The sequence below is a fragment of the Nannobrachium achirus genome, assembly GCF_963921795.1.
Source record: "Nannobrachium achirus genome assembly, chromosome: 1".
Lineage (NCBI taxonomy): Eukaryota > Metazoa > Chordata > Actinopteri > Myctophiformes > Myctophidae > Nannobrachium > Nannobrachium achirus.
This window is the reverse complement of record NC_137810.1, coordinates 29,688,922-29,699,743: the sequence shown is the minus strand read 5'-3', so window position 1 is coordinate 29,699,743 and position 10,822 is coordinate 29,688,922. Positions and strand designations below refer to the sequence as shown.

General features: G+C 40.1%; 1 protein-coding gene across 1 annotated transcript; it reads left to right on the top strand.

Moving 5' to 3' along the window:
* Positions 1 to 3,287: 3,287 nt before the first annotated feature.
* Positions 3,288 to 10,216, top strand: zap70 (zeta chain of T cell receptor associated protein kinase 70; the record flags this gene model as incomplete). Its single annotated transcript, XM_080728034.1, has 13 exons — positions 3,288 to 3,364; positions 3,582 to 4,096; positions 4,363 to 4,523; positions 4,693 to 4,831; positions 5,093 to 5,174; positions 5,645 to 5,667; positions 5,775 to 5,814; positions 6,161 to 6,359; positions 6,541 to 6,753; positions 7,817 to 8,009; positions 9,056 to 9,196; positions 9,366 to 9,478; positions 10,123 to 10,216. The coding sequence occupies exons 2-13, from the start codon at positions 3,692 to 3,694 to the stop codon at positions 10,214 to 10,216; spliced, it is 1,803 nt and encodes a 600-aa protein (XP_080584160.1). The 5' UTR covers positions 3,288 to 3,364; positions 3,582 to 3,691.
* Between the last annotated feature and the right edge of the window lie 606 nt (positions 10,217 to 10,822).

Below are 10,822 nucleotides of genomic sequence, written 5' to 3'. Positions count from 1 at the left end.
GCAAAAGTGAAGGTTGTGTTCTTCTGTAATCTCTCTGTGTTGTGGGAACTGTTTGCTGGAACTGTTTCCTGTATGTTTCTTCAGCTTTATTTGAGTAAGCAAAACCATAATTGGAGCACACTGTACACTGCCCTACAAAGCAAAAGTGCAGTAACTAACATTTGTCTAACTACAACTTGTTTATTTGTCTCAAAGGTCTTCATGATTTTTTTATTTTCTTTTTCACACACCAGGTCCCCTCTCGTTGGTTTCCTGTAACTGGCACTGCTGTCTTGTAGTAAAGCAGAAATGTCTTTGAAAAATATGTTGAGAAAAAGAATTGACTGGGCTTAGCCAAGTCTGCAGCTGGTGTTTCTGGTGGTTTTAATATGTTGTGGAAACTGTCAAGAGATGTAGTGTAATTATCATAATAAATTCTAACAGCATAGCAATATTTTTCTTACAATGTGTCGGGTGGTTTGCAATTAAGTTTAACTCACTCTTTTAATCCAAGTTGCAGCATCAACGTTTGGGCTTGTTTGGGCTTACCTAATATGGAAGGTAAAATAGAGAGTCAGAGATTTAGATCTATTTATGTACTGTACACGTTTACCAGAAATAGATCTTAGTACAAGTCTGCTAAGCATTACAAAGGAAGCAATAATGACGGCGAAGGATCAAAGAGTCCAAAAGCAAAGCGGTTTGTTTATGTTGACATTAATACATTAATGGTTTTGTTTCTATCTCAACCCATCTATTTGGAAAACAATGAAAGTTATCCTACAAAGACACCCCCCAACAGCTTTCAATAGACTATTTATTCTATTTGACAGATTGGATAATTGATTATTTTAAATGGAACTAGATTTGGCACAATAAAGGATTTGTATATATTGCCACAACTTAGGTCACACTACAGCTGAAATGAAGATTGATGATAGCTGCTAAAACAATTTGCCCAAATTGTCAGAATCCTCACTATCCACTCTGTAATATATAGTCTGTTGTTAAAGCTCTTCAGTGCAGAGCTGCAGAGCAGACCCCTGACTGCCAAAGTGTAATATTACCGTAGAGTTCTCTGGTCATTAGAACATGCATGCTTGCTCATATCCACCAGAAACAGACCCCCCAAACCATTTGCCATCCCAGGACAAAGTTCATGGAACAACTGACATGGTTCACTGTATTATTATTGTGTTTGTCTCTAGCAGCAATGTGCTGTAGAGTGTAGCATATCAGTATAACTCTGTGTCCTGTTGTCAAGTGTGAGGTCTGGAAGCCTTTGGTGTGGTGAATAGAGAGTTGAGGTACTCGGGCCATAGTGGAATCTTCATGAATTGTCTGTTTACCTACAGTATGTTCGCCTAGATGTGGCAGCACACAAGCATGCATACACAGGAAGGTGTGGTTTCTAAACGTTTACCTGTGACAAATGCACAGGTAATTTTATGTTAATGCAAGTGAATTCCTGCATGATGCCAAAATGCGATTTGTAACTAATATCAACAACAGTTTGTCAACGATGGTCCACGGGTCCACAGACAATACAGTAATCAGACCAATAATAACACAGTAAGCAGACCAATACTTATCAATAGATTTTAATGGGAAGAGATGGTTGTCCTGGTTAAATGTCAACCTGAAACTGATGAAGCTTCAGAGACAAGCAAGCAAGGCAAGAGAAAAAAAAAAATCGTCAGATTAGTCAAAACCGCACTGGAAAAAATGGTTTCAATAGAATTCAAATTTTCCAAACATAGCTGTCAAGCCGGTCTAGACTAAAGTGGGTTGAAAATGAAGGTCAACAGCCTAGCTAATATTTTCCACTTCATCTTCAGCCTCCTCAATGGCAACAGAGATGACTTTGTGACCCACCATGTTCTACAGCAGGGGTCTTCAACGTTTTCAGGCCAAGGACCCCTTAGTTGAGAGAGAGATGAAGCAGGGACCCCCACAACCTTTTCATAGATTCCATAGTTTCATTGTTTGACAGCACAATCATCAGTGTATTTTGTATTCATGACAATTTGTGATTTCAGATATTTAACCATGTTAACCGTCAATACTTAATAAACTTAAAGGAGCTATAGTCAACTTTTTCTTGAAAAACGGATGCTAAAATAAAAATAATGTTTCGAAAATATATTATAAAAAATAATCTTCATATATGTGTTTCAATTAAAAAATGACCACAAAAAGCGTAAAATAATGATAAAATAATCATTTTGGCCATTGTCGGACCGACACTTTGTTTACATTCTAGTCTATTCTTTGATAGTGTTATAAAAGGATGTAAACAAAGTGTCGGTCTGACAATGGCCAAAATGATAATTGTATCATTATTTTACGCTTTTTGTGGTAATTTTTTAATTGAAACACATATATAAAGCTAATTTTTTTATAATATATTTTCGAAACATTATTTTTATTTTAGCATCCGTTTTTCAAGAAAAAATTTACTATAGCTCCTTTAACCTTTCACTCTGTCTGCTCTTTTTCCCCCTCTACACCAAACCTCTTTGCCGAAAATAGACGATCTACAAGCTCACAATGCCTAGCAGCGCGAGGCGTTGTGAGCTTGTAGATTGGCTATTTTTGGCTAAAGTTCTTTGAATATGGAAACTAGGGTTCAAGTGGTTCATATAAGAAAGGAGATTTTTTTTCTATCACACAAAGATTTGGAGGACCCCCTGTAGTAACTCTGAGGACCCCCTAGGGGTCCCGGACCCCCTGTTGAAGACCCTTGTACTACAGTGGTCCAATTATTTTAATATCTCCTGTTGTTCTATTATGAGAGTAAATGTAATTTTCCCAATACCAAATCTTACATGGATGTACGTATAACGCCTACTGGTGATGACCAGATACTTTCCGCTTGTTTTCAGACAAACACCCAGCATTGCAGACTCATTGACTTATTGATGCTAATAGTACAATCTTCATGGTTCGGCTTTGTTCTACACATCTCTTCTACATTCTCAGACTCATTGTCAAAGACTGTGTCAGTGTGGTCCATAAATGTTGAACTAAGTCAGAGGGTGCTATTATAAACAAAAGAAAAGGATATTAGAGAAATTAGGCTTTTAAAATGGAAGGAATAATCTAGAAGTGAAAAACCACCTGCTCAACGGAATAGAGATGCTAGAGAAAGGAGGGGGACTGGGGGCGGATTGCAACTTCCTGTTGTGGCTTTGAAGAGCACCAGGATGGTGCATGTGTAAGCACCTTTCAGTGTCAAAGTGTAGGCTCTTATAACATACGGAACATCACATTGCACCTCACACCACTGTGTAGAGTTGACATTCCTGTGAGCTCTGACAGAACTCTGAATTTTATTCTTCAATACTCTCGTGGCACTTGATGTTGAAGAGGTGGTGATTATTAGGTCAGTGCTTTGCCATTTTGCTTATCTACAACTGTATGGTAATATATCCACATAATAATAGTATTGTATTCATTTAGTACACCAGAAATTAAACTGAATCATTTCTGCCTTATGAAATAGTAAGCAATGGAGGGAGACAGTTTGCATACACATTAATAATTTTCAACCCTGTAAAAGCAATTTATCTCTGTGCTTCTGTATCTGCCTCTAACTTTAGGTCTGTTCCATAAAAAATCCAGTTGTCCAGCTGTCCAGTTGACCATTCTCCATCGGTCCATCCCACCTGTTAAAAAGAACAGAACTCCCAAAGTCAACCACAGGGCCACCATGTCTATTGACCCTGCTTCCGACCTGCCTTTCTATTATGGCAGCATCAGTCGCAAGGAGGCGGAGGAACAGCTGAAGCTGGCCGGGATGGCGGACGGTCTTTTCCTGCTGCGACAGTGCCTCCGCAGTCTAGGAGGCTATGTCCTCTCCATGGTGTGGAACTTGGACTTCAACCACTACCCTATAGAGAAACAGATGAATGGGACTTATTGCATCTTAGGAGGCAAGTCACACTGTGGGCCGGCAGAGCTCTGTGAATTCTACAGCAAGGACCCAGACGGGCTGGTGTGTACTCTGAGGAAACCCTGCCTACGCTCCACCGACATCCCCATACGGACCGGGGTGTTTGACACCCTGAGAGATAAGATGTTGGTGGAGTATGTAAAACAGACCTGGAACCTAGAGGTGAGTCTTGATCGTGACTCATGGCTGGATTTTGAATGTTGGCAAACGTTGAATACCGTGATCGATTATTCGTTCATACCATACCAGCCACTGAATATTCAATCATGACAATGTTTTGTTGTGCACACCCCTAGACTCTATCGATTATGGCTAATACTTTGCACAACTTTGTTACTGTTATTTCCAGCAAGTGACACGGTCATAAAGCAAAGTATAGTTTGGCCTTCATAGAAGTGGACAATGACTGTGTGTCTGTTTGTGTCCAGGGAGAGGCAATGGAACAGGCCATCATTAGTCAGGCTCCTCAACTGGAGAAGCTGATTGCCACCACGGCCCATGAGAAGATGCCTTGGTACCATGGTAAAATATTACGCACAGAGGGCGAGAGGCGGCTTTACTCTGGTGCACAGCCAGACGGCAAGTTCCTGTGAGCAGTTCAATCTTATATTGATTCTCTACATTCTGTGTGTTTCCTCCATAAAAAATATACAAACAAGGATCAATGTTGACGTGTTTTATACCATTTGTTTGGCTTTAGTTAAGAAAATACAGAGATCTTTGTTGTTTTTTAATGCAGTTTCCTTTCTATTCCTCAGGGTGAGAGAGAGAGATGAGTCTGGTACTTTTGCACTCTCTATGATGTATGGGAAATCAGTGTACCATTATCAGATCCTCCATGACAAATCGGGGAAATACGCCATGCCAGACGGGACCAAGTTTGACACTGTATGGCAGGTAGGCCCTTCTTAATGCTGTACTGGAGAAATATGTACAGCGGAAATGTGGGCTTAGCTTCCTCATTGATGTCACGTCTGGAACATTCTTCAAAGCATTTTTTCTAATACTATCCTGTTGTGCTGTTTATCAACAAATCAACAGGTCTTTCAAGTTCCACCATCCATATTATACAGTATTGACATGTTCCATTCCCTGTCATATCTCCCCCCGTTCCCATTCTCTTCCTCTCTCTGTCAATCTTTCCTTTTGTCACACCAGCTAGTTGAGTACCTGAAAATGAAGCCTGATGGCCTGGTGACTGTTCTCAGGGAGGCGTGTGTAAATGGCAAAACTGATTGTGGTACTGAAATTTATCACTTTATTTTCTTATTAAATATATATATATTGTTGCTGTCGGGTGGAAACCTTTCCAAAATTATTACTATTAAGGAAATGGAGAAAAGAACCTGTGTTCCAATGCATCAAGTGTAATTATTATTCACAATGGGTTAGGGTTAGGGTTTCACAATGTATTCTAATACCTTTCATTGGTTAAATATTTTATAAAATCCACACACTTCACTTTTGCTTTCACGTTAAAAAAAAGGCAAAATAGCAGATCTACCTTGCATCGCGAGGCGTTGTGAGCATGTAGATTGGCTGTTTTTCCTACTTTTGTGTGACACTGTAGTATGATAAAGTAAATGTAGGGTTACCTATTCATTTAGATATACACACCTAAGTGTGTGGGGGGGCTCATTTTTTGTTATGTTAATACATTTTACATTTCAATTAATTAATGGACTTCTCATATTTTAAATTACTTTTCAGACACACCTCTTCTTCCAGCAGTAGTAAGTATTGATAACATTCGCCACTGCTCAAGCACTTTTTCTTTTTTTTAAATCTTCTTTTTTTCAGATTTTGCACACTGAGATAATTTGTTACACTTTCATTTCAGAGACGGTCTCATGGAAATGGATATACACCGCCCCCTTCGGGTTAGTAGATGAATTGTCCCAGACTTCATTTGACAGCTACTTTTAGGGACAACTTGAACCATATTTTCAAAATGGTACCAAAAAATGCACAGTGAACTACTCTGCAACATAATTGTCATTTTGATACAATAATGGCCATTTAACTATATTTAACTTATATATTGGAAAACAACAGAAACCAAACAAAACAAATATCCAAAACAGGATGAATAACATACTTATTATATGATGTTTAAAATAATTCATACACACCCAAGGCATGCATTTTGGCTAGCAGGATCTCTAAACTTTGAATCTCTAAACTTTGAATCTCTAAACTTCTCTTTACTTAACTTTTACTTTTCAGCTGCCTTCAAGCGGGTCCCCCAGGTGAACACAGAACGTGAAGTTCTACCCATGGACTGCAGTGTGTTTGACAATCCCTACCATGACCCCAATGACCTGAAGAAGTTCAACATCCAGAGAAATCTGCTGATGATTGGCGAGGAGGAGCTGGGCACTGGCAATTTTGGCTGCGTCAAGAAGGGAGTCCTCAAAACAGAAAAGTAAGGTCTAGGTGTTTCTACGGTATATTGTTTGTAGCAGCAACTACTACAACTCAGCTCTAGTAGAGGTTAGTTAGAGAGTCTATGGTTGTGAGCATGTTTGTGTGTGCATGAGTACCTGTGTGCACATCGTCGTACGAGAAAAAGGTTAAACGTTCTTCTCATCTTATGTCTCTCTCAGGGGCCAGATAGATGTGGCCATCAAAGTGCTGAAGAGTGACAATGAGCAGCTGGTGAGGGAGGAGATGATGAGAGAGGCCGTGATCATGCACCAGCTGAGCAACCCCTACATTGTACGCATGCTTGGCCTGTGCAATGCTAAGGGTGAGAGCCTAATGCTGGTCATGGAGATGGCCTCTCTTGGACCGCTCAACAAGTTCCTCTCATCCAGGAAGTACGTTTGAGTTGTGCCTGTCTGTCTGTGTGTGTGTGTGTGTGTGTGTGTGTGTGTGTGTGTGTGTGTGTGTGTGTGTGTGTGTGTGTGTGTGTGTGTGTGTGTGTGTGTGTGTGTGTGTGTGTGTGTGTGTGTGTGTGAGAAATAGAAAGAGAGAGACAGAGAAAGAGAGAGGGGGGAGGGAGGTTGGGATCTATTTAGTGGTTGAGGGATTAGCTTGGTGTTTGTCATGGTACCATAGAGAAGAATATTAACCAGTTTCAACCAGCATGTTATTATATAGGGCCAAAAATAAATAAGAAATCTCAACATAAAAATGGTGGGTGATCCTCGCAAATCTACACCACTTGCCCAATTCTTGATCAGATATTTTCGCTATACATCATGTGATGAAATATACAAGGCTTAGGGTTTCAATGTATGACAATGATTCAGGTGTTGGATTTCCTTTCTCCATTTGTGAATCTCTGAAGTGTTGTGATCATGTCAGGTCATGCAAAAAGGAAAAAGTTGGGTGCTAGTCTTGTAGTCCGCTGAATGGTCATATCATACTGCAAGTGTATTTGGGACATTTTTTAAATGGGTAGCCAAGGCCACTGTGAAACTGGCTGGTGTGTGATTGTGATACCGTGCTACAATATTTATATATAGGTGTCTGTAGCCTCAGTGGGACTGTCCCAGCTGACAGAGCATGGTATCATGTTGGCCATCACAGAGCAGATCAGGTCAGAGGCGTATAGTCTTAAGCACACACAAACACGGTCTGCATAAATAGCAAATGATCTGCCTTTCTATAGCGGCTTTATCCACAGCATTTTACAATGTGCATTAACCCATTCATACACACACCGATGGCAGAGACAACCATACAAGGACACAAAACCAGGAAGACCCAGGGATTGAACCTTTCGGTTCCCAGATGGCTGCTCTACCTCCTGAGCCACAGCCACTGCTGCCCCCAATGCACATACACAAATGCCCGCACATTCACTCTCTCCCCTCATGCATACACTTTTTGTTCTCTCTGTTTTCTCTCGTTCCCTCTCACCCCATCCTGGGACAGGGACTCTGTCACCAAGGAGAACATTGTCAACTTGCTGCTCCAGGTGTCAATGGGCATGAAGTATTTGGAGGAGAAGAACTTTGTACACAGAGACCTGGCAGCTCGAAATGTCCTGCTAGTTAACCAACAGTTTGCCAAAATCAGTGACTTTGGGCTGTCCAAGGCCTTGGGGGCAGATGATAACTATTACAAGGTAGGGATTAATTCCTTGTTTTGTTATAGTTATATTTATATAATAGATTGCTACTTTTGATTGAGTAGCAATATATACTGTAAGAGTGTGCTTATAATGTGCGTTGTAAATTATTCAAGGTTCGAATGCACTACAATACCGTAGCAAAACATTGCAGGCAAATACATTCTTTACAGTTTATTGTCTTTTGGCCTGATATAAAGTGTCCCTGAGTCTGCTACATTGGGCCCTGACACTCTGGTACCGTTTGCCAAATGGACAGAACAGTCCATGGTTAGGGTGACTGGGGTCACTCTGGGCCATCACCCTACTCCTGTGGGTGTAGAGCAGGTGTCTTCAACAGGGGGTCCGGGACCCCTAGGGGGTCCCCAGAGTTACTACAGGGGGTCCTCCAAATCTTTGAGAGATAGAAACTTCTCCTTTTTTTATATTAACCACTTGAACCCTGGCGTCCATATTCTGAGAACTTTAGCCAACAAATAGCAGATCTACAAGCTCACAACGCCTCGCAGCACGAGGCGTTGTGAGCTTGTAGATCGGCTATTTTTGGCAAAGAGCTTTGGTGTAGAGGGTAAAAAGAGCAGACTAAGTATAGAGTGAAAGGTCAAGTTTATTAAGTATTGACGGTTCAAGTGGTTAAATATCTGAAAACACAAATTGACTGAATGAATCCAAAATACACGATAATGATTGTGCTGTCAAACGATGAAACTATATTATGAAACGTTTGTGGGGGTCCCTGCTTCATCTCTCTCTCAACTAAGGGGTCCTTGGCCTGAAAACGTTGAAGACCCCTGGTGTAGAGGTCAGGAACTGTTGGGTCGACATTAGCTACCACTGTTAAGAACCAGGCCAGCATTTAAATTGTTAATTATTGGGAGATGTGGATATCACTGATCCTCTGACATTGAATGACCTTGCCTGGCTGGCATAATGCAGTTTTGCATTCAATAACTGACTTACCCCCAGCTGGAAAATATTCAGCTACTTGTGTTGTAAACATGTTGGTTAATCTTGCTAAAAATCGGTTATTTCATCTTACACAGGCTCGCGCTGGAGGGAAATGGCCTCTGAAGTGGTATGCTCCAGAGTGTACCAACTTCCACAAATTCTCCAGCAAAAGTGATGTCTGGAGTTTTGGTGTCACCATGTGGGAAGCTTTCTCGTATGGAGGAAAACCATATAAGGTATTAATTAGCAGAGCAGCCAGAATGCTTGACAGCAGCCCTAAAAAATATGTATTCCATAACTGTTTCTGTTGTGTTTTCTTGTGTATTTCCTTCTGTACTACGTTGTCTTTGTCACATGGGAACAAGAGACGGTTGTTTCTTTTTTGTTTTCACTTCTGTCCCACAGAAAATGAAAGGTCCAGAGGTCACCCGTTTCATTGAAATTGGGAACCGCATGGAATGTCCTGTAGGATGTCCAGATCGAATGTATGCATTGATGAAAGACTGCTGGATATACAAGTGAGGCTCTCAATTGATGAATCTCTCATTTTTCTGATTCGTTATGTGGTTAATTTACTGATCTCTGTCAGCATGTGATGTTGCTCGTTCTTGATAATATGCTTCGCTGGGAAAAGCTCTGCCAGTATTGCAACCTGCAGCAATACATTATACGTTCCAGGTCTTATGACATTGCTGGCCACTGATGACCAGTGGTGTAAATAGAACCCACATTCTTTACTTAAGTAAAAGTATGAATACTGCCAATATAGATGTACTCTGTTACAAGTAAAAGTCCTGTATTCAAAATGTAAGTACAAAAGTATCTGAATCAAAATGTACTTGAAGTACCATAAGTAGAAAGTGCTCATTATGCAGAATGTCCCAATTCACACTTTCCAAATGTATCACTTGTATAAAAATCTTTTGAAAATAGCAGATCTACAAACTCACAATGCGTTGTATCGACGCATTGTGAGCTTGAAGATCAGCTATTTAAAAAAAAAACTGAAGTGGTTAATGTATGTTTTGTGTTAATAATCGAAATCTGCAAAGTAACTAACTAAAGCTGTCAAATTATTATAGTGGAGTTAAAGTACAATATTTGCCTTTACACCACTGCTGATGACAACACTATTGCTGTGGATTTCCTTTTCTCTCTCCAGGCATGAGGAACGTCCAGACTTCAAGAAGGTTTCAGAGACCATGAGGGTTTACCATTCCTCCATATCCGGCAAGGCACTGCCTCCCGATGCTTAGCCTATACAAAGTAAAATCCTGAGCGTTATTTTAATTCTGAAATTGTAAAAATGTACCCTTACTGGCCTAGTTTTACACTTCCAGAGTTAAACGGACTCTCTGGATTCTAAAGTGTATCAAGCAGAAGGATACAAGGGACATTCTGTCCAGGCTCTGCACAATGCATCCTTTCAAATGGACACCAACAAGCAAAACAAAGAGCTTCTCATGAACTCTGCACACTGATCAGCTTTGCTACAGTACTGTTACAGTTAAACAAGCCTTATTCACGTAAATGAATGAATGTGTAACCCATGCAAGGGACATCTCTGTCTTGAAAATGTCTTTGAGAGCAGGATTATGAGTTATTAGAGTTGGTTTGAGTGATGTCTACACAAATCTATGCAATAATAAATACATTTATTATATTTGTATTATTTAAATAAAAAATTGATGTATGTACAAATGAACAAAGTTCTATTTCACCAATGTAACGATAAGGCACATATATTTGTAGAGCATATTTCATATACAAAGGCAATTCCAAGACATAAAAGGCATTTAAAAGAATAAACAGAAATAAAAAAGAGACAGGCGTAAGATGACATTTGTAAGCTTTTTATTAAT